Source organism: Prionailurus viverrinus, chromosome D4 (assembly GCF_022837055.1).
Source record: "Prionailurus viverrinus isolate Anna chromosome D4, UM_Priviv_1.0, whole genome shotgun sequence".
NCBI classification, from domain to species: Eukaryota; Metazoa; Chordata; class Mammalia; order Carnivora; family Felidae; genus Prionailurus; species Prionailurus viverrinus.
The window spans coordinates 86,095,817-86,119,484 of record NC_062573.1 but is presented as its reverse complement, the minus strand read 5'-3'; the positions used below and the strand labels follow the sequence as shown (position 1 = coordinate 86,119,484).

The following is a 23,668-nucleotide window of genomic DNA, read 5'->3' as shown; positions in this document are numbered from 1 at the left end:
TTGCGAACAACTTGGATAATTCCTGTAGCTGCCGAGGGACAGATACACAGCTGCCGACAATCAGGAAAAGAAACCGAACCATGCACCACGTGGTCCTCCGACGCCGTCCGAGTGACACACAGCACGCCACACACCGAAACCAACACACGCAGGCGCCGGTCCAAGCCCTGCCCCTATGCACACGCGCCTAATCCTCCCAAATCTGCCGCGACTCGCACCAGCCCCCGAGTCAGAGGGGGAAGCAATCGCACGTGCCACGTGCCCCACAGTCCCGACAGCTAACCGCCAACTCCCCGAGGAGCGAGGCACTCCCCGTCCACACGCGCCTCTCCGCCCGCGCTCACACACGGGCTTGGCCCCTTCAGCACCAACGCCCCGAGACCGCACTACCCCACACGTGCCAACACGCGTGCCACACTCCCAGCGGACAAGCTCCTGCGGCCCCACCTGCGCCCCGCTGGCCTGGCGGCCCCGCGCCCTCGGAGGGGAACCGCGACGGCCCCTCGCCCCCCGCCCACCGCCCCCTCCAGGCCCCCGAAGCACGAAGCACGACCGCCGAGGCGCAGACCCCAGACCCGCCGCCGCCGCCCGGGACCCCGCTGCCGACGCCGACACGCCCAAGAACCCGCTTCAGAACCGCCGGGTCGGGACGCCGGGGTGCAGACCCCAGAACCACCGGCCGTCCGGGACCCCGCTGCCGACGCCGACACGCCCAAGAACCCGCTTCAAACCGCTGGGTCGAGACGCCGAGGCGAAGACCCCAGACCCGCCACCGCCCGGGACCCCGCTGCCGACGCCGACACGCCCAAGAACCCGCTTCAGAACCGCCGGGTCGAGACGCCGAGACGAAGACCCCAGACGTACAGCCGCCCCGGACCCCGCTGCCGACGCCGACTCCCAAGAACCGGTCTCAGCCCCGCGCGGTCCACACCCGCACACCGCCCGAACCACTCGCGCGTCAGCTCACCGTCGCGGCGGCGGTCGCCGAGCGTCCACGCGGCCGGTTGCTACGTGACACGCGCGCGCACAAGCTAAGGCCTTAACTCGGCGACCGCGGCTACGCCTGAGCGACTAACGGCGCGCGACCCCGGCCTCGACTTGACGTCACGGTGGCACGAGGCCGCCAGGCAGGGCACCGCCTCCAGCCGGGAGGGCCGTTGAGCCCCGCCCCCACGTACGCGCGCGCGCTCCCCGGCGCACCGCCTCAACGGACGGACGCGGCGGGCACTGGGGGGCGGGCCCAGGAACGCTGCAGCCCCGCCCCCCTGGGCCTGCGCGGGCGGGCAAAGGGCACGCAGGGACGCGCCTGGAGGTCCCTGCGGGGTAGGGCCCCAGGGGACCCTCTCGCGCTGGGAAGCCACTCGGGCGGCTCTAGCTCGGACGGGGCGGACTCTTTATGGCCGTCCAGCCTTGGAGCCGGCGCCTGTGAAGCCCGCGCTGGCGACTGTAACACCGCACACGTGCGCTCCGCGCCCTCTGACGCGGCCTTCCCACCGAGTTAGGGACCAGGTGCACCTGCAGCCCCACGGCCTCCGGTGGGGCCACGGCCGCCCTCGGCCGGGACCGCCCGTCCCTCTGCTCGTCCCCGCCTTTCCACAAGTGCTGTGCCCCTTGGACGCCCGAGCCCGAAGGTTCCATGAAGGAACAGATCGGGCGGAGAATGCAGACCTGGGGAACACTCCAAGGGCCCCCTCCCTCCCCGCCTCCTCTCCCAGAGTTTCCCGAACGCACTGCCTGTGCCAGGTTAGGTTCCTTAGTGTAGCTGCTGATACGCGGGCCGCTCAGTACGTGTGATGCACGGACGTCTCCTTAGAGGCTTGTGCTCTGCCTTTGATCCTGCTGGACAGAGGCAGTCACACAGGTGGGCTGGGAACGATTTGCCCTCCCCTCCCTCCTTTTCAAAACAGCGAAGAATTTCAACTGATTTTTTTTTTTTTTTAAAAGACTCAACTTCTTGACGAGATTTTGTAATATTCTTGGGAGAAGCTTCAACCTCCACAACCTCCTTGTGGCCAGTTGCCACCTTCGTGCTATTTCTCAGCCACAGCAGAACGATGAAACCTGGCACCGCACACCTCCAAGTCCACGGGCTGCAGACTCCAAGAGACACAAGCATGATATCCCCCACTCTGCTAATGTCCTTGCTCGTGTGGAAGGCCATCCCTCTTCTGAGGCCTGTGATCCGTGTCCAGAGATGGGTTTGTCTCAGAAGTTAATGCGGGAACGGCCAGAGATCAGGGTCTAAATGAATGCTCTTACTCCCTCCTGGGACCAGTCTTCCCAAGTTACATTTGGGCTAATTTGATGCCATCTAGACTCTTGACTCTAGATTTCGAAGTGTTCGAAAATGATTGCAGAATTGGGACCAGAGAAGTTTTCTGCAGTGTCATCTTTTATCAGTGGCCCTGAGAAGGGTCACTCAAGTCCTACCTCTGAGCCATGAGTGAGAATCTTAGCAATAATTGGTTGACTGACTGGACAAAGGGAGCAAACAAGAAGGAGCTTGCTTTCACGAGTGCCTGAGTACATTTTGCCTCAAAACTCTCTAAAACAAAGCTGTTGCTTGAAACCCTTTTCAGCCTTCCCCGGATAAAAGCTCAGGTCTTGAGAAATGTCTCCAAGTTGTTCATTTTTCAATGCCCAGCAGGGATGTTTGCAATAAAGTTCACTATGATTTGCTTGAGTGGCTCTCAGCTCGTCTCCCCAGGTCATATGCAGGAAGCGTGCTCAGAGCAGCTGCCAGGGAGAACACAAAGATGGGTGCCTGTGGAGAGTCCCTTCCACACTGCAGAGTGGGAGAGGCCTGGGGAATGTCCTGAAGGGCTGCACCGTGGAGCTCACCTGCTTTGGGTGGCTGGCCCTACACTCCAGAAGTGCTAATATAAATAATCCCTGGGCCCCGTCAGGGCGGGAGTTGGGAGAAAACTTAGAAACCGTGTGGAGATTGGAGAGGAATTGGGAAATGACTCTCTTACATGACTATAGTACGGAGCAGGGGGAGGGGAGGAACTCCAGGTCCTGAACTCAAAGTCCAGTGCCTTTCCGCATCAGGGTGTCCACTGTTCAGTTTCCACACAGTGGTGGCCTTTGGAGTCAACTTTTCCTCAAGGGGGCAAGGAATTGTTTCAGTGCCTTAACCAGGAGTCTTTTTCAGTGTATGTTCAGTGTGGAGCCATCCTTCTAAACCTCCCTTTCCTTCCCCAACACCCGGCCATCCTAGGAGCTGTCCTGCTATGATAGCAGGGGTGAAGCAGGTCTCCCAAGAGATTGGTGGCAACCACTGAGGTTCTCAACCCTCGTCACCCTTGGCCAATTTCCTAACAGTCCTCTCTTCTGACAACACAAAACCCCAATGCTCTTTCATATCATTTTGAACCTTCCCAGTAAACTGATGTTGATGTGCAATATGAAAAGAAGAATCAAGCAAGACGTTAAAGAGGTGCTCCCATGATTCTCGTGTAGATGGGGCCACATGCACTGATGACATGGATTCCAAAGAACAAGGGTCTCTCATGCAGACAGGAAATACACAAGCCCGTGAGCGGGGCTTCCAGGCTAGCATTGGCCAATGAGAACTTAGAGGAAGCTGGTTGTGTGAATGGGGGTTGGACGTCAGTGGATAGATGGCAGGTGCACATCCATTTCATGGGGATTGGTTTTACCACCTAGGAAAACCAGGACTGTAGGATGTTAGGGAGGGGAAGGTTTCCTATCCCTTACTTCTGTCCTTAGTCCCATTAACTCCAGATACTCAATTCTGTATATTTGGCGCCTCCAAATTCCATATCACCCAAAGAGCCTATAGACACCGTGTGTGTGTGTGTGTGTGTGTGTGTGTGTGTGTGTGTTCATGTGCACGTGCGTGTACAGGCAAATGATTTTGTGGGTGAGCCAAGATAACACTCTTTTTTTTTTTCAAAGTAGCACCCTTGAGTCTCCTAATCCAAGTTCTCTTTCTCATAGGGTGACTAATATTGGCTGAATATATTACACTGTTTGGGTGGAGATGCCATATAAAGTACAGAACCCCAGCTAAATGCAAAATTCAAATCAACTGGGAACAAATTTCCAGTAAAAGTTATATCCAAAATATTGCATGGGACCCAATTATTCTAAAAGTTGATCCCTATTATCTGAAATTCTAACTCAATGGCGCATCCATTATTTCATATGCTAAATCCAGCCACCCTATTCTACAGGGTCCTTGAAATGTAAAGGACTGTAGAACTACATGTTCCCAGAATCCAGTCTCCAGAAATAAGGACAGGAGCCACAGTATCAGCATAAAGTCAATCACTGGGCACACTCACACCTATTTTGGAATATGTGTCAACTTTTAGCCAGAGAAAAAAATACAAGCATTTGTTGAAAATGAAAATAGCTCACATGTACTTTTAGTTGCATGATCCATCTCTTTGAAGATTTGAACGTCACAGATAACACTGGTTTCCTGCGACAAAGGGGCTTGGTGCCCAGGAGTAAGAGGTGGGAGGGAGAGTCATCACTGCATATTCCTTTATGTCCTTTGACATTGAACCACACAAAGCTATTGATTCTTTGAGATATTCCACTAAAAGAAGGAAAAATGTTAACAGTCAATGTTGAATGACAGCACAGGATGCTGGGAAACAAAAAGTAGTGATTTCTGGTCCTGCATGTGTAGGCTGCACGACCTTTGTCTGATAGGCTGGGGCTTTCCAGCAGAGGAGAGCATTAGTAAGGCTCGTCCTGCTTGAGTCTGAGCAGCTTCCAGCAGCGGAGGGCGGCGAGGACAGAAGGACCCGTGTGCAAGCGAGCACGCAGGATCTGCTGAGACCATGCTAATTTGGAACCTCAGTTCCATGTGGCCTTCAGGACCCATGTGTTCATCAGAATACATGTTCTGAATCTTGTTCCGAAAGTCCGGCCTCGGTTGAAGTGAGTCAAGAGCCAGGTGGGAAGCAGAATGGGTTGAGGGACACAAACTTGGCCGATGGATGAAATTGGAAACAAAGGACCACCAAGTAAACCTCGGTGCTCGGAATCTGAACAACTTGTATCAATTGCCTCAAAAGGCACACAGCAATTGTGTTGCCCCTGTGTCATTTGAGAGGGACTTGTGGTCCTTGCCTACCTGCCAGAGCCCTCAGGGAAGGTCTCCCCACCCCCACCCAGGGCCCTGGCCCTCAGCCCCTCCCCCGCTGCAGAATGTCAGGAGCCCTACATTCTGTCCCTGTTTACATTCAAACTTTTCCCTCCTTAATTGGCTCTTGAGCATCTGCTGGAGCAGGTCGCTGTCTGGGACCTGGACTCGACGTTTCTCATTGTGGTGGCTGTAGGATACAGTGGTCCCTGCCCAAACCTGCGGGGATGGCTTCGGAAGGAGGTAAGCCTGTGGGTTGGGCAGGTGTGTCTGGGTCCCTGCCATCCCTCAAATCCGTGGGATTCAAATGTGACGCTTGGACAGGGGCACATGGGGGTGGGGGTGGGGGTTGAGTAGGGAAAGAGGATGGGGGCCAAGGACCCTGGGGAGGAGGGCAGGTCGAGACCTCGTAGGGCAAATGCCCTGGGTGTGGAGAACGGATGGAGGCAGGCACACTGCGTGTCTCTGGAGTCACACACCACTTTGACAGTTTGTAGCAGAGGTGGCACCGTGTCATGGTGGTGGCACAGGCAGGGTCCCAGGGAAAGGACAGCCGGGTGTGGTATTCCTCAGACACCTGGACCTCCCCCACCATACCCTCCAAGGGACTTGACTGCAGATTCTGGGTCTCCGTAGTGCCTGATAGGGATGTGGGGGGAGATGGTCTGAGCCAGACGTGGTTCAGTGGGGCGGTCTTATGGCCAATGTCCTCCCCGGGAGCGGGGCTGGAAGTTCCTCTAACACCCCCGGCCCAGGACTTCCAGTCCTTCCAGCCCAGAGCTGACTTCTCCCCAGCCCAGGTGACCCTTTTCGTAGATTCAGCAGGGACAGGGCATCAGGTGGCCTCAACCAAGGTAGGCCTTGGGTTCCTCAGCTGTTCTGGGTCCCTCTTCCTCTTGAGGACGTGCGGTCCTTCCACGTGCTTCATCTTGTCCAGTGTTTCCTGGCCAACCCTCAGCCCTGGGAGCCACCTTTGAGATGAAGAGTCTGCTTGTATTCCACGTCCCTGTGCCGTGGATGGGGAACCGAGTGTAGTGTGGTTGCGTGTCCCAAGCAGCATCTGTGAAAGCTGAGTCCTCCTTACAGGGGGTAGGAGGGGAGCCTGGACGGGAGGACCATCTTCTAAGGTTGTATGACATGTCGTGGGACACCTGTTGATCAGTTAGATGTGCAGGTGTGTCCCTTGGCCTCCCGAACGAGGACCTGCATGGGTTCTTCATGAACAGGCACGGGATCCAGCCCCTTTTCCTCCTGGCACTGGGCTCATGCTGGGCTCCTCGTGTGTCCTCACCTTCACTGTTGGAGCTGGAAGGGGAAGACCACAGAAGCCTGCATTCCCACGACCAGCCCCACGTGACCCAGCTCCAGAGTCCCCCCACCCCAACAGCCCCGCTGCCCCCTCTGCATTGCCCTTTGCTAATCTTCTGTAGCCACCGTGGGCTGCGAGTGACAGGAACCAGGGAACATGACGCCGGCCTCACACTCTCCCAGGATCCGAGCTGCTGAGCGGTGGCAGCACCTGGCCCGTGCGGCGTGTGGGCTGTGGGGGTTCCTAAGACGGGGTTACGTGGGGGCTCGGAGGCCGCGCTTATAGGGAGAAAGATATTACAAGCGTTTGTTTTCTTATGTTAGGGCAGGAAGAAAGGGAGGGAGTTTTACTGAGCGTCAGGCATTGGGGGTCTGAGCAGGAGAGGGGCCCAAATGGTTTAGACGCTGCCCGTTCACAAAGGCCCTTCAGGTGACTCGGACGTACCTGGGAGCAGAACCCAAGCCGCCTGGGAGCCGGCCGAGGGCATTCCCCACAGGGCAGATGTCCACCCAGCCCCTCGTCCAGGAGGACAGCCCGTGAGGATGGAGGGTGGTGTCTGGGGTCCTGGGGAGGTTCCCAGAGTCAGTGCTGGCCAAGGCTGCCTCTTCCAGGTAGGCAGGCTGTCTTGTTGAGAAGGGCGGGGACGGTAATTGTCGTCTGGAGGCCAGAGCATGGAAATCACTCCAGGACACTTGCAAACCGCACCTTTTCCTGTAAGCGTCCCTCCCGTGTCGCGATTCCCCACTCCGCTCCCTAGTGAGCAAAGGGGCCCAGGATCCTGCGTCCTGGCTGCGATTGTCCGACTCGATCCGGCCCTTCCCTTCTGTCCACAGCATCTCCAGTGCTGGGACCGCATGTGGCCATGGACCCGGAGGCCTCCGTGTCTTCTTTGACGGCACAGCCGTTTCCCCCACCTGCTGCTGGCGCCTCGCACTGGTCACCCCGGGGGCAGCACTCGCCGCCCCACGTGACCCCGCCATTCACGCCTGGCAGCCCCGTGGTGCTGCCCACTTTCTGCAGGACACCGCTGGTGGCAGGAGATGCCGTCCATGGCCCAGGTGGGACCCGGGCCCGTAACGTCATCGTCCAGGTCAGGTCAGAGTGGGGGCCCGCAGATGCCCCCCAGACTCAGACCGTCGTCCTCACCCAGGCCCCCGCTCACTGGAGTCCTCCCGGGGCCCTCTGTGGGGGTGCTGCATGTCCCACACCCCTGTTCCTGGCAACGTCGGCAGCGGAGAGCCCCGTGTCCGCCCCAGCCGTCAGGGGCACCTGGGCCGGCAAGGGAGGCTCCAGCCCAGGCCTTCGACCTCAGGCTCCCCCCCCGGCTGTCCGGCTGGCCCCCATGGTGTCCCCGGGGACCGCAGGGCCGCAGCCCCCCGCAGCTGCCAGGGAGGGCAGCCTGGCCAGAGGCCCCGCCAAGGCCTCGCCCGTGGACTCCTGTAGCCCCAAGAGTGTGTACGAGAACTTCCGGCGCTGGCAGTGCTTCAAGGTCCTGGCCCGCAGGCACCTCCCGCAGAGCCCCGACGCCGAAGCCCTCTCCTGCTTTCTCATGTGAGCGCCTTCTGCCCCCTGCCGCCCTCAGCCAGGACCCTGGGGTGTGCCCAGGGCGGGGGCCTCAGGGTGAGGAGAGGAGGGTGTGAGCCAGTGCCGCTCTGGGAAGGCAGTGCGGCGCGGGTCCTCTGGGGTCCCTCCCTGGACACGGGGTGACGGCACTTCCCGCAGGGGACCGGGGGACCGGATCACTGCCTGGCACGGCACGCTCAGTATCGTCCTTATGGAACGCAGGGTCCGGGGGGAAAGAGCTCCCTGATCCAGGTGCGGGTGGGTGGTCAGCCTGGAGCCCAGGGCCCGGGGCTGCCCAGTGTGAGGCAGTGCCAGTGGTCGCCTGGAGGGGGCTGGTTTGCACGGCCAGACACCGCCTGTCACCTGCCAGCACTGAGTCACGCTGGGCGGGGGACGCGTGCTGCACAGGGCGGGGGTGGGGCAGGGTGGGGCCACCAGGCCGCAGCCGCCGCCTGACCCCGAGGGCTTGCAGCCCCGTGCTTCGGTCCCTGGCCCGCCTGAAGCCCACCATGACGCTGGAGGAGGGAGTGTGGCGGGCCGTGCAGGAGTGGCAGTGCAGAAGCAACTTTGACCGGGTCATCTACTACGAGATGGCAGGAAAGTGAGTCAGGGTCCCAGCCCCAGGCCGGTGGGACCCGTGAGGCCGGGCTGAGCACAGGGTCCTCCTCACCTACCTGCCCAGGCTTCAACCCTAACCTGATCGACACCCACCCCTGCCTCCATGTGAAGGTCTCAGGATGGGGGCTGAACCTGCGACCCCGGGGAGGTGGGACCCCCCTCTGTGGCCAGGCCGGGCCGGATCGGCCAGCCTGCTGCCTCCTGGGGGGCCAAACCATGGCTGCCGCTGCCGGGCACTGCCTCTTCCGGTCCCCCACGGCCTCCGCCTTTGCTGGGCTGCACGGCCGGGCCCCTCCTCAGTGTGGCCTGGGTCTCCTCACCCCCAGGTTCATGGAGTTTGAGGCAGAGGAGGAGATACAGATTCAGAAGCTGCAGTGGGTGAAGGTGGCCCAGGGCGCATCTGCCCCAGCCCCACCCAAGCCTGGAACACAGGGGTCCCCAGCCCTGGAGGGGGGCCGGCAGCCAGGTACAGCACCCACATTCCCAAGGGAGCTGGCGGCCGAAGGCAGTGGGGCCTAGGGAAGGCCGCTGTCCCCACGTCCTGTCTCCTCCTTCACGTGGGCCTTGGTCTTTCAACCAAACCAGCCGCAGAGAGCCTGGGGTCGTAGCTGCCCTTTGTCACCGTGAGATATTGACCTGGCCAAGTTGGTGACTACTCTCCCACCTCCCTGTCAAGGGACCCAACAAATCTCTGCCTGGAAAGCGGGCTGTGGGGGGAGACCCTTGGAGAATCGGTGGGTCCTCTGTTGCTCACAGGAGACGCTATTAGATGCTCCTCCCCTCAGCTCCCCCGTCCCAGGGTGCCTGTGGCTTCAGGTGGCCCTGACCCAGCCCCCACCGACATCAGTGTCCCCCAAACCCTGCCCTCTCCACAAGCAAGCTGGAGCCCCTCTCACCTCCTCCCTCCTTCCCGCTCTGCCTCAGCCTGCATTCCCAGGAAGGCCAGCTCCAGGGCCCAGCCACCCTGCTGGCAGCCACACAGACCCCCGCAGCCCAAGGCACCCAAGGAGATCCCCCCTGAGGCTGTGAGAGAGTACGTGGACATCATGGAGGGGCTGCTGGGGCCTGCCTGCTCAGCCCCGGGGGCGCTAGCAGGTGAATGGGGACAGGACGGAGAGGAGCCACGGCAGGACGAGGACGCCATCTACCTGGACCCGGGTCTTCTCAGCTACATTGACAAGCTGTGTTCCCAGGAAGACTTCATCACCAAGGTGGGCTGACCCACAGCCTGGCGTCTGGAAGATTCCAGGCATTGCCACTCCGACACCCGGAGTGGGACTGTGCCTAGGCCTTTGGGATCAAGCTCTGTTCCTCGTTCCTGAGTTGTGTGTGTGCAGGCACGTGTGTGTGCACCTGTGTGTACTTGGGTGCGTGTGCTTACGAGCATGTGTGTACTTGTGTGTATGTACGTACAAGCAAGGGTTTGTATGTGTATGTATTTGAGTGAATGTGCTTATGTGCATGTGCGTGTGGGTACTTGTGTGCATGCATGTGTGTATACTTGTGTGCATATGCGTCCATTTATGTGTGTGCATGGGCGTGTACTTGAGTGCATGTACATACATGCAAGTGTTTGTGTGTGTACTTGTGTGAACGTGCTTACGTGCGTGCGTGTGTGCCTGCGTGTAGGGTGCATGTGTGTGTGCTCTCGTGTGCATGTGCATACATGTATGTGTGTGCATGTGCGTGTACTTGTGTGAATGTGCTTACGTGCACGTGTGTGTGCCTTCGTGTAGTGTGCGTGTGTGTACTTGTGTGCATGTACGTACATGCAAGGGTTTGTTTGTATGTGTACTTGAGTGAATGTGCTTAGGTGGATGTGTGTGTGCCTGTGTGTGTTTGCATGTGTGTACTTGGGTACATGAACATACATGCAAGGGTTTGTATGTCTGTGGACTTGTGTGAATGTGCTTACGTGCATGTAAGTGTGCCTGCGTGTAGGGTGCACCTGTGTGTACTTGTGTGTGTGTGTCCATGCACGTGTTTGTGCCTATGTGTAGTGTGCCTCTGTGGGTACTTGTGTACATGAACGTGTGTGTACTTGTGTGTGTGTGCACCTGTGCAGGTGTGGGTGAGCCTGTGTGGGTGTCTGTGTGTGGCCTGTGTGTATGTGTACGTGCATGTCTATGTGTGTATGCATATGTTTGTGAGGATATGTTGGTGTCTACCATTTGAATGCTTCTGTGTCTCTGTGTGGGCACATATGTGTTGGGGGTGTGTGTGCATACGCATTTGTGTGGCTTTTGTATGTGCGTATGTATATATGTATGTATGTATGTATGTATGTATAGGCTTTGTCTCTCTGTGTATGCATGTGTGAAATTGTGTTGTCTGCATGTGTGCCTGTGTGTGCATGTGTGTGTGTGCGTGTGCACCTGTCTGCGTGTGCGTGCAGCCAGTGATCATGATGGTTCAAACATCCTGCCTTGTGCAGAAGGTGGGGTGGAGCTTCACGTTGCCAGTTTCCCTGCGGGTCCTCCTTGGCTCACAGGTGCTCCCTGCCAAGGTGCCCACAGCCTGTTCCTTCTGTCCCAGGTGGAGGCAGTCATTCACCCACGATTCCTGGCAGAACTGCTTTCTTCAGAACCACAGCTGGATCTTTTGGCCCTCGCTGAGAAATTGGAGCAGGAGGAAGGACTCTCCCTTGCAGAGGTGAGCAGGGCAAAGAGAGACGCAGGAGAGGAGCTGAGCCAGGGGAGGGAGGGGACCCAGGTGAGCCAGGGAAGGGGGGGCACTCAGTACAATGGCACACGTGACTCGGTCCCCCGCTCCCCTGCCTAGGAGGCATGGCACTGGGGAGGTGAGCTCCAGGAGCTCCAGGGCAGGTACTGAGCAGAGAATGGCATCTATAGGATGGGGAGCCTGGGAAGGGAGGGAGGGACTCAGGGGGATATCAGGAGAGCCAGGGCCTCACAGGCCACCCGACCCCTCCTCCCCCCCCCCCCCCCGTCCCCCATGCCACCGTCCCACCTCCCCTCTCACACGCCCGTGCTGGCCAGTCACCGTCACCTCCCTCCTCCCAGCTGGTAGAGAAGAGACTGGTGGCCTTGGCGGTGGAGGACGGTGTGCCCACAACCCCGAGTCACTGTGCAGCGACACTGGGCTCCGGGCCTGAGGGTGAGGCCAGGGCCCGGCCAGGGGTCAGCCGTGAAGCCTGCCCAGCAGAGAGCGAGTGCCAGGACCTCCGGAGGCACAGCCCGGCACACGCCCACCCGTGCAGACCCAGAGCCTTTGCCGCGTCTCCAGGACAACAGGAGCTGCCTGCCCTCCGGGCTGGTGGGCTCTCCTCTCCTCCCCAGGGGCCAGGGCGCACCCCTCCTCGGCCGGACCCCAGGGATGCCCCGTTGTTCAGAGAGGCCCCCCCTGCTAGGGAGCCTGGCAGGCCAGCAGATGGGTCCAGTGAGGACGAGGAGGAGCTGCCCAGCCTGGCCTTCCTCCTGTCCTCTCGGCACAGCCTGCTGCCCTGGGGGCTCTCCCAGAGTCCTGCTCCGGCCCCGGGCCTCCCCAGCCCTGGAGGGCGCAGGCCGCGGGGAGCTCCCCAGGCCCCCGCTGCTCAGAGAATAGGCCGCAGCCCAGCCGCTCCCCCAGCTGCCAAGTCCAGAAAGCGGGCTCTGTGTGCGGGTCTGGCCGCGGCCGGGAAGACGCCCCTCCCAGGGGCCAGCCTCAGGGGCTCGGTGCGGGCCCTGGCCGTGGGGCTGCTTCGGCCCTCTCTGCCTCCAAAGAGAAGGTGTGGCTCCTTTGTCCCAGGGAGGAGGAGAAAGCAGCACTGCAGCCCGTAGGGAGCCCTGGGCCCACCCTTCAGTGCTGATCCTGGCCGGGGGGAGAGGGGGAGGGCACGACTGCGGGCGGGGTGGCAGCAGCCCCCAGGGGCGCTGCATGTACGTGGGAATAAAGATGGTTTTGCTGGGAAATGCATCTGGGCTGCTGCGTGGAGATGCCCTGGCCGGAGGGAAGGGGTCTGGGAGGGGCCTCCAGGGGCTTGCGGTCACCATGTGCGTCCCTGAACATCCAGGCATGGGCGCCCTCTGCACCACAACCATCTTCCAGAGTGCAGTCTGCAGTCAGCCCTGTCTTCTCCGGGAGCTGCCCTCTGCCTCCCTGCAGCGTCCAGCCATGGGGCTGAGCTGGGGTGGGGAGGGGGGGCTTGGGGGGGGGGCTACATCTTCCTTGGCTCCTCCAAGGCTCCCTGTGTGGGCCTGAGGGAGGGCAGAAGGCCTAGACTCAGGGGACAGGCTCTGGGGCTCTGGCCTCTTGGTATGAGGAGCATCTTCCAGTCCCAGTGGGACCATTGAAATGTGAGGGATGGGGGGGGTCCTCTTCATCCCCATGAGGATGGACTTGGGGAAAGCATGAGGCGGGACTTGGGGGCAGCATGAGGCGGGACTTGGGGGCCACCAGCCGAGGTGTGCGTGCGCTGTCCCAGGCGGCACCTCCGGGTCAGCTCACTGGGCCTCCACAGGGAGCCTGGAGGGAGCCAGGCTTCACCATTTTCTGAGGACCGTGGGCTCCGGGAGGCCAGGGGATGAGGGCAGTCACGGGCGCCAGGGCGGCTGCCACACAGCGTTGGCTCCAGAGTCCTCCTCCTCTCCCGTAAGAAGAAACCCCTCAAAGTAGCCATGGAGTCGTGGGGAAATCCCTCACATCCAGGTGCACACCTGTCCCCACTGATGACGGTGTCATGTCTTCTGATGGCACCCGGGCAGTCGGGCTCCCTGTTGCCCCCCTGTCCTGGCTGCACGTTTGTTCTTCATTCCGAGCTGCGGGGTGTCCTACAGGTCACTGTGCGCTGGGCGGGAAGGGGGAGAGCAGGCTGGTTTGGGGAATCCTGGCCAGGGTGCCCCCATGCTCCCCAAACGCTGATCTTGGGGAGGTCTGCCCGCACCCATGCCTCCATCGGTCATCAGCCATCACTGGGCACAGGTGTCTTAGGGGGCTCCGGCAGAGAAAGATGGTGTCCGTGGCCAGTTGTTAGGACAGACAGTGCTGAGGCATCCCCGGAACCCCTACAAGCATTTGCTCTGGAGACTCTGGGCCGGGAATCAGAGGGCTCGGAAAGTCCCCACTTGTGGTCCCCACGACCTACTTGACGGGACCCTTCCTCCAGATGAGCTGGCACGAGTCCCCACAGCCTCGCAGGTCTCCTGGGAGGCCCTGGACGTGACTCACGCAGTCTGAGGGCCCGTCCGTCTGGGATGCCTGCGTGCCAGCCTGGGCTCTCTCTCGGTGCTCATTTTAGCAAAATATCTTGCGATCAAGCTGGGCTGTGTGAGGGTTCATTTTCCCTACTTCACCGCAGTCTCTGAAGGCCAGTCTCCACCCTCCTCCCATAGTCTGTCCTTTGGAATGTCCTTTGTCGTGGTTCATTCCCAAGATCATGCTTCAGGGCTGTGTATTGTGTGAATTCGTACAAAGTGCATGGACATTAAAAGATGTTTTCCAACCCCACACACAATCTACAGAGGTATCCGTAAGGTGTTTCTAGGTTGTAAGTCTCCTAAAAATATATAAATAGAACAATTGGTAAAGTGCTCCTGCCCTTTACAATCTGTTCATATGAAAACAGCCAAATGTAGATTTTTCTCTTGCAAATTGTGCTCAAGTGGAGCCTCAAAGCCATCTATACAGACCAACCTATGCCACTGGGAGCACAGTGGTGTTATCAGTACCGAGAGGGTGATTCAGATCACACACCATCCTTCCCCCCCTATCTTTACCTCGATGTTGGCTTTGCTGGATCCCTTGTGCTGTCTCAGAAAGCAATGGATATACCACTATTGTAGTCTCTGTGTACTTCTGATAAGTACGTCTTGTAGGCCTGGATTCATCTTTTCAGGGCATTTGCTATTGGTTGCTCTGCGTGTGCAAGATATTGACAACCTCTAGATAAAACTGACATTAAAAGAATTTTCTCCAATGGTATTTGGAGAACAGTCATAAAGTAACTAAACAAACATAATTGCATTATACTCTTTTTTTTTTAAAATTTTTTTTTCAATGTTTATTTATTTTTGGGACAGAGAGAGACAGAGCATGAACGGGGGAGGGGCAGAGAGAGAGGGAGACACAGAATCGGAAACAGGCTCCAGGCTCTGAGCCATCAGCCCAGAGCCTGATGCGGGGCTCGAACTCACGGACCGCGAGATCGTGACCTGGCTGAAGTCGGACGCTTAACCGACTGCGCCACCCAGGCGCCCCAATTGCATTATACTCTAATGTGTCCGAAGTTTAAGCTTTAAGTTATATATAGATAAAGATGAGGATAAAGTTTTTCCCCTCAGTTCAGCAATAAGACCAGAATATCTGCTCTCACTCTCCTTTTTCAACTTAATATTGCAGGTCCTAGTTAGTATAGTAAAGCTAGAAGTGGCAATAGAGGCATACGGTTTGGAGAAGAAGAAATATAACTGTCATTATGTGCTGATGTCATTATGTGATGACGAAAATTCCAAGGACTCTCCAAGAAACTCATAATTATAATAGATTACTTTAGCGAAATCTCAGAATACAAGATCAGTGTAATATGCAACATCGATCATATTACCATAGTCTAGCAACGAACAATTGGAAATGAATATCTAGAACAAATACAATCATTCTCTCAGAAATGAGATGTTTGGTGTAAGTCTTTTAAAAAATGTAAAGGACCTGCACAATGAAACTTACAGAACTGATGAAAACAAACAAGCCCATGTAAGCACAAGAACATACTGCTTTCATGAACTGAAAGAGTCAAGGTAGTAGATCGTCAATTCTTGTAAAATTGACAGACAGGCTTAAAATGGAATTCCTGTCAGTTCCCCATAAGGCTTTCTTTGGTCAAAATAGACAAACTTATTCTAAAACTTATATCAAAGTTAAAGGAAGAGTGACAGCAGCAAAATGATGGACAGACTAGGATGGTCCAAGCTCTTGTTTCTGCACAGAAAATTAAAAAAAAAAAAAAGAAAGAAAGAAAAGAAGAACACACACACACACACACACACACTCTCTCAGAAACCTCTAAACCAACTTTATAGGAGCTCCAGAAAATAGCCAAAGGCTTCCAGTGATCAGCATATGCCCAATCAAGAAAAAACATCTTCAAAAAGGTAAGAAGGTTTTGTGGCATTTTACCCACCCTTGTCCCATACCTCCCAGCAGGGCCATGGTCTTAGTCCTGTGCAGGAGCAGGGCTGGTCCCCGGTTCCCCTCCTCCATTGTGGGGAGCAGAGCAGACCTTCCTTGCAGATAACTGTGTTCCCTCATTCCAATCTTTCTGGGGGCCTCCTGAAGGCCTGGAGCAAGATGTTCTTGTGTGGTTTGTACAGGTTGGACACAGGTGGGAAAAGGCAGGTGCTGCTCCTGAACCTACAGGGCACCTCTGAACCTACAGACGCCTGAGCTAGGAGATTCAGGCTGGGGACACGCAATTGACCGTTTAAAGCTCAGGAGATAAGCTAAAGTAAGACTTTGGGAAATGAGGATTTTCTAAAGCAGCCTGTATACAGGGGAGTTTAAAAAGCCATGTGCAGGACAGGCAAGAATGCTCAGAAAAGTCCTGAGAAGACCTCAAGCTTCCACCCCAGGCTGACTCCTAGACCAGAGCAAGCCTAGCAAAGGGGGAGGGGGGACAAGGACTCCAGCACAGAGTCAGCATGCCTGGGGGAGGTAGCTGTTCTCTCTCATTATTTGTTATTTTTGTTTGTTTATTTGTTTCAGCTCTGGAGATTCAAAGAAATCTTTCAAAACATAAGCTAAACACAAACTAAAGAAACAAAGACTTCAGTGTTTAAACTCAGCAAGTAATCAATCGTCTTTGCAAAAAGTAATAATAATAATAACTGGAGGTGTGCCTGGGTGACTCAGTCATTAAGCATCTGACTCTTGACTTCGGCCCAGGTCATCATCTCACAGTTCATGAGTTCTAGCCCCGCATCAGGCTCTGTACTGAGAGTGCGGAGCCCGGTCGTGATTCTCTCTCTCACTCTCTCTTTGCCCCTCCCCCACTCTCTCTCTCTTTCAAAATAAATAAATAAACTTAAAAAAAATGGAAGCATCAAAATGAACACACTACTACAGACTTCAAAAATAGGTAAAAACCCAACAAACCATGGTGAACAGGAAGATTCTTATTTCCAGAGTTACCAATAATATCCAATTTCCAACAAAAAAGTCACAGGCATACAAAGATACATAAAAATAGTAAGCTCATCTTGACAAAAGAGCAAAAGCACTTCTATGAATGTAGGATAGTTGTTTTATTTGTTTGTTTGTTTGTTTGTTTAGCAAGTATATGAGTGGGGGAGGGAAACAGAATCTGAGGCAGGCTCTGCAGTGTCAGCACGGAGCCCCATGTGGGACTCGAACTCCCGAACCCTGAGATCATGGCCTGATCCAAAAGCAAGAGTCAGATGCTTAACTGACTCAGCCACCAGGTGCCCCGAGGATAGTTGTTTTAACAAATTGTGTTGAAACAATTGAATGCCCACAGGCCAAAAAAAACAAAAAACAACCCTCCCAAAACCTCCACCTAAACTTCACATTTTATATATAAAAATGAACTCAAAATGGATGATACATCTGTACATAATGTAAACACATCTGTACGTAATGTAAATACCTCTATACATAATGTAAAACGTAAAACTATAAATCGACAAAAAACATAGGAGAAAATTTTTATGATTTAGAGTGAAGCAAAGGTTTCTTAGCCATGACACCAAAAACATGATCTATGAAATTAAAAACTGATAAATTGTAATCATCAAGATTACAGACTTTTGTTCTGAAAAAGACCCCATGAATAAGATGAATAAACAAATTGATATATTGGTGCCACCCTCAGAATCCACTTCGATTTCAACAGTTTTATATGTACTCATTTGTATGTTGGTGTATAATTTTTTTAAAGCGATTCTTTTTCTTTTTTTAATTTAAATTTTCATTAGTTAACATACAGTGCAATATTGGCTTCAGGAGCAGAATTCACTGATTCATCACAATATGAAATTTTATGACATGGACTCTTATAAACACCACAGTGAAGAAGATGTATCACCGGGGTCGTACCTAATGCTACTCTTCACAGACCCGCCAGCCTCTCCTCCCTCCCTGGGGTCCTCCATAACCCCTGGCAACCACAAACATGTTTTCCATCTTGACAACCTTCTCTTCTTAAGAATGTTGTATAAAAGGAATCATATATATGTTATATAAGCAAAATGTTATATCAATGACTTTTCACTCAGAAAAATCCCCTTGAGATCCATTCAAGGTGCACACATCAATTTGCTCCTTTTTATCAGAGAGTAGCATTTACTAGTATAGCTGTACCACAAATTGTATGGCTATTTAGTGATTGGAGATCATCTGGGTTGTTTCCAATTCGGGGTTCTTACAACTAAAGCCACTATGAATGTTCATGTACAGGGTTTTGCATAGACATGCTTTTGATTTCTCTGGGATAAATGCCCCGCAGGGTGATGCTGAGGATTTGGTAAGTGTATGCTTATTTTTTTTTTTTGAAGAAACTGCAGTCTGGGGATGTAGGGGACTTGGGTGGAGTCTAGGGAGTCTGGGGGGTGCAGTTGACCTGGAAGTGGTGGCAAGAGTGTCTCTAGTCACAGGAGACATAAGCCACTGTGCTTGTAACCCAGGTCACAGGGCACTCGAAGAGAGTCACAGGGGTATCTAGGAGCACAGAGATCTTGGAAGTAACCATAGAGGTGTTGGGGGGCACCAGAGGCTTGAAAGGAGTCATAGCAGTTTCTGGAGGCACAGAGGACATGGGAGGATTCCCAGAGATTTGGAGTGCATGGCAGCCTAGAAGCAAACAGTTGTCTCAAGGAGGAGTGGTAAGACCCAGGGAACACTAGCATCATTGGGTGGATGGTGGGTTCAGAGAAGCACCAGCAGCATCAGGGTGCATGAGGGCCTGAAGGAGCACCAGGACTGTCTGGAGGTGTTGTGACGTGTATGGTCACACGAGGGATGTGGAGGGAGTTGCAGGCACTGTGTGGGCAGCAGAGAACTGGGAGAAGTCACAAGAATGTTTAAGGTACAGGAGATTTGAGAAGAGTTCTCTGCCCAGGGTCCCATGAGGCTGAAGTGGAGATGTTCACTGGGCTGCTTTCTCATTGGGAAGCTCTGGGTAGAAAATCCACTCGCAAGCTTGTCCTTGCTCCTGGCACAATTCAGTTCCATGCAGCAGAAGGTCTGAGGCCCTGGTTTCTTCCCAGTGTCGTTGAGGGCCACTCTCAGCTTCATTAGGCCAGTGCATCCCTTGCCGTGTAGCCCCACCATTTTCATGCCAGCAACACCAAACCTTTCTCATGCTCTGAACTCAGACGGGGATCACACCACTGGCTTTCCTGGGGCCAGTGTGCAGATGGCAGATCATCTGAGCCTTCACAATCATGTGAGCCAATCCCTCATAGGTAAACAATCTCTGCCACTCCCTGTTTCTTGCTCTCCTGATTCGTATTAGCTCTGTTTATCTGGAGAACCCCAACAAATGTAGCAACCACTATGAAAGTCACTAAAAATATAGGTATAGAGTTAACAGAGGAATTAGATGGTACAATAAAAAATGTTAGTGGAAAAGACAGAAGGAGAGAAGTAAAAGTGGGGGAAAGATAAGAGAAACACAGAAAACAAGTAGCAAACTGGAAAATGTAATTCAAACCACATCAATAGTCACATTAAGTACAAATAGACTAAGCACTCTAATTTAAAGATAGACATTGAAAGACCATATTACAAAATTTAAAAAACAAGGCCCTTATAAATATGATCCCTAAGAGGGAGAAGGAAAGAAATGAGAAATTAAAGTAATCCAACTTTGAATGGAATAAGTAAAACTTATACTTGCAGAAGTCATGAACCTCTATGTAGAAAATTCTAATGAACTTGCCAAAACAAGAGACTATAACTAATAAATAACTTGAAGATCCTAAGAAGCAATATTTCTTACAAAAGTCCATGATATTTCTGTATACTAGCTATAGAAAGATGAAAATAAACTAAAATAATTTCATTCACAATAGCATAGAAAATAGTTAGATATAAATTTAATAAAGAAGTACAAAATCTGTACATTGAAAACTATAAAACATTGCTGAGAGAAATTAAAGATCTAGTTAAATGGAGAAACATATCTCACTCATGGATTGAAGGATTTCTTTTTTTTTAATGTCAGGTTTATTGATGTATAATTTACATATAGCTATGTAATCATCACCACAATCAAAATATAGATTGTTACATAACCCCCCAAAAATTCCCCTGTGCCTCTTCATAGTCTTATTTTTTCATTTAATGTTTTTATTTTTTTAATTTAAATTTTAGTTAGCCAACATACAAATTGAATATTGGCTTCAGGAGTGGAACTCAGTGATTCATCACCTATAAACAACACCCAGGGCTCATCACAAGTGCCCTCCTTAATACCCATCACCCATTTAGCCCATCTCTCCACTCACCTTCCTTCATCAACCCTCAGTCTTTTCTCTATTGTTAAGAGTCTTTCATAGTTTGTTTCCCTCTCTCTTCTACTCCCCTGCCTTCCCATGTGTTCACCTGTTTTGTTTCTTTTTCCCCCTATTTTTATAATTCATTTTTTTAATTCTTTTTTTATTCTCAAGTTATTTAACATACAGTCTAGTCTTGGCTTCAAGAGTAGAACCCAGTGATTTATCTCTGACATATAACATTCAGTGCTCATCCCAAAAAGTGCTCTCCATAATGCCTGTCATCCATTTAACATATCCCCCACTTTGCCCCTGACAGCAATCCTCATTTTGTTCTTTGTATTTAATTGTCTCTTATGGTTTACCTCCCTCTCTGTTTTTATATTATTTTTCCTTCTCTTCCCCTATGTTAATATGTTGATTTTCTCAAATTCCACATATGAGTGAAATCTTGTATCTTTCTCTGACTGATTTATTTTGCTTAGCATATTACCCTGCAGTTCCATCCATGTTATTACAAATGGCAAAATTTCATTCTTTTTCATAGTCCTATAGTATTCTAGTGTGTGTGTGTGTGTGTGTGTATGAGTGTGTGTGTGTGTGCGTGTGTCTGTATATATATATTTATATTTATATTTATATTTATATTTATATACACACCACAATATACCATATCTTCTTTATCTATTCATCAGTTGATGAACATTTGGGCTCTTCCCATAAGTTGCTACTGTCAATAGCACTGCTATAAACGTTGGGGTGCATGTGCCCCTTTGAATCAGCACCTTTTTATCCTTTGAGTAAATACTTATTAATGCAATTGCTGGGTCATAGGGTAATTCCATTTTTTATTTTTTTAGGAACCTCCATACTGTTTTCCAGAGTGGCTGCACCACTTTGCATTCCCACCAACAGTGCAAAAGTGTTCTCCTTTCTTTGTGTCCTTGCCAACATCTGTTGTTTCCTGAGTTGTTAATTTTAGCCATTCCGACTGGTGTGAGGTGGTATCTCATTGTGGTTTTGATGTGTATTTTCCTGATTATGTGTGATTTTGAGCATCCTTTCATATGTCTGTTGGCCATCTGGATGTCTTCTTTGGAAAAGTGTCTGTTCATGTCTTCCACCCATTTCTTCTCTGGATTATTTGTTTTTTGGGTGTTGAGTTTGGTAAATTCTTTATAGATTTTGGATACTCTTTATCAGATGTCATTTGCAAATATCTTCTCCCATTCTGTCGGTTGCCTTTTAGTTTAGTTGATTGTTTCCTTTGCTGTGCAGAAGCTTTTTATCTTTTTTTTTTTTTTTAATTTTTTTTTTCAACGTTTATTTATTTTTGGGACAGAGAGAGACAGAGCATGAATGGGGGAGGGGCAGAGAGAGAGAGGGAGACACAGAATTGAAAACAGGCTCCAGGCTCTGAGCCATCAGCCCAGAGCCTGATGCGGGGCTCGAACTCACGGACCGCGAGATTGTGACCTGGCTGAAGTCGGACGCTTAACCGACTGCGCCACCCAGGCGCCCCATATCTTGATGAGGTCTCAATAGTTCATTTTTGCTTTTGTTTCTTTCCCTTGCCTTCAGAGACATGTTGAATATGAAGTTGCTGCAGCCTAGGTCAAAGAGGTTGCTGCCTGTTTTCTCCTATAGGATTTTGATGGTTTTCTGTCTCATATGTAGGTCATCATTTCAAATTTATTTTTGTGTATGGTGTAAGAAAGTGGTCCAGTGTCATTCTTCTGCATGTTGCTGTCCAGTTCTCCCAGCACCATTTACTAGATTGTCTTTTTCCTCTTCTTTTCTCCTTCTTCTTCTCCCCTCTCCTCCTCCTCCTCCTTCTTTTTTTCTGAGACTATCTTTTTTCCATTGGGTACTCTTTCCTGCTTTGTCGAATATTAGTTGGCCATATATTTGTGGTTCCATTTCTGGGTTCTCCATTCTGTTCCATTGATCTATGTGTCTGTTTTTGTGCCAACACTATACTGTCTCAATGATTACAGCTTTGTAATACAGCTTAAAGTCCAGGATAGTGATGCCTCCAACTTTGGTTTTCTTCTTCAACATTGTTTTGGCTATTTGAGGTCTTTTGTGGTTCCATACAAATTTTAGGATTGTTTGTTCTAGCTCTTTGAGGAATGCTTGTGTTATTTTGATAGGGATTGCATTGAATGTGTGGGTTGCTTTGGGTAATATTGACATTTTGACAATATTTGTTCTTCTAATCCATGAGCATGGAATGTTTTTCCATTTCTTTCTGTCTTCTTCAATTTCTTTCATAAGATTTCCATAGATTTCAGCATATAGATCTTTTACCTCTTTGGTTAGGTTTATTCCTAGGCATTTTATGGGTTTTGGTGCAATTGAAAATGGGATTGATTCCTTGATATCTGTTTCTATTGCTTCATTATTGGTATATAGAAATGCAACTGATTTCTGTACATTGATTTTATATCCTGTGACTGCTGAATTAATGTATCAGCTCTAGAAGTTTTTTGGTGGAGTCTTTTAGGTTTTCCATGCACAGTATCATCTCATCTGTAAAGAGTGAAAGTTTGACAACTTATTTGCCAATTTGGATGCCTTTTATTTCTTTGTGTTATCTGATTGCTGAGGCTAGGACTTCCAACACTTTGGTGAAAAACAGTGGTGAGAGCGGACCTCCCTGTTGAGTTCCTGATCTTAGGGGGAAAGTGCTCATTTTTTTCCCACTGAAGATGATATTAGCCGTGGGCCTATCATACATGGCTTTTGTGATGTTAAGGTATGTTCCTTCTATCCTGACTTTCTTGAGGATTTTTATTAAGAATGGATGATGTATTTTGACAAATGCTTTTTCTGCATCTATTGACAGGATCATATGGTTCTTATCTTTTGTTTTATCAATGTGGTGTCACGTTGATTGATTTGTGAATATTGAACCATCCCTGCAGCCCGGAAAGAAATCCCACTTGATCATGGTCAATAATTCTTTTAATGTACGGTTGAATTCAATTTGCTAGTAGCTTGTTGAGGATTTTTGCACCCAGGTTCATCAAAGATATTGGCCTATAATTCTCCTTTCCAGTGGGGTCTTTGGTTTTGGAATTAAGGCAATGCAGGCTTCATAGAATGAATTTGGAAGCTTTCCTTCCTTTTCTATTTTTTGAAACAATTTGAGAAGAATAGGTATTAACTCTGCTTTAAATGTCTGGTAAAATTCCCCTGGGCAGCCATGTGGCTCAGGACTCTTACTTGTTGGAAGATTTTTGATAACCGATTCAATTTCTTTGCTGGTTATGGGTCTGTTCAAATGTTCTATTTCTTCCTGTTTCTGTTTTGGTAATTTGTTAGTTTCTAGAAATTTGTCCATTTCTTCCAAATTGCCCAGTTTTTTTTTTTTGGCATGTAATTTTTCACAGTATTCTCTTCTAATTGTGTTTCTGCAATGTTGGTTATGATCTCTCCTCTTTCATTCATGATTTTATCTATTTGGGTCCTTTCTCTCTCTTTCTCTCTCTCTCTCTCTCTTTTTGATAAGTCTGGCTAAGAGTTTATTAATGTTGTTTATTCTTTCAAAGAATTAGCTCTTAGTTTCAATGATCTATTCTAATGTTTTTGTTTCTATATTGTTTA

General features: G+C 51.5%; 2 protein-coding genes across 3 annotated transcripts; both read left to right on the top strand.

The window, feature by feature from the left end:
• The first annotated feature begins 175 nt into the window (after nt 1–175).
• LOC125149894 (BRD4-interacting chromatin-remodeling complex-associated protein-like) lies at nt 176–1,015 on the top strand. Its single transcript, XM_047829030.1, has one exon. The coding sequence runs from the start codon at nt 176–178 to the stop codon at nt 1,013–1,015; it is 840 nt and encodes a 279-aa protein (XP_047684986.1).
• Nucleotides 1,016–5,229: 4,214 nt separating this feature from the next.
• Nucleotides 5,230–12,482, top strand: LOC125150187 (NUT family member 2G-like). 2 transcript variants are annotated; one of them, XM_047829697.1, is made up of 7 exons: nt 5,230–5,365; nt 7,265–7,982; nt 8,467–8,595; nt 8,939–9,078; nt 9,537–9,823; nt 11,148–11,264; nt 11,636–12,482. In XM_047829697.1, the coding sequence occupies exons 1-7, from the start codon at nt 5,350–5,352 to the stop codon at nt 12,389–12,391; spliced, it is 2,163 nt and encodes a 720-aa protein (XP_047685653.1). In that variant the 5' UTR covers nt 5,230–5,349; the 3' UTR covers nt 12,392–12,482. The 2 variants fall into 2 exon arrangements, with proteins under 2 accessions (XP_047685653.1, XP_047685654.1); XM_047829698.1 differs by lacking the exon at nt 5,230–5,365 and adding an exon at nt 7,129–7,144.
• The last annotated feature ends 11,186 nt before the right edge of the window (nt 12,483–23,668 follow it).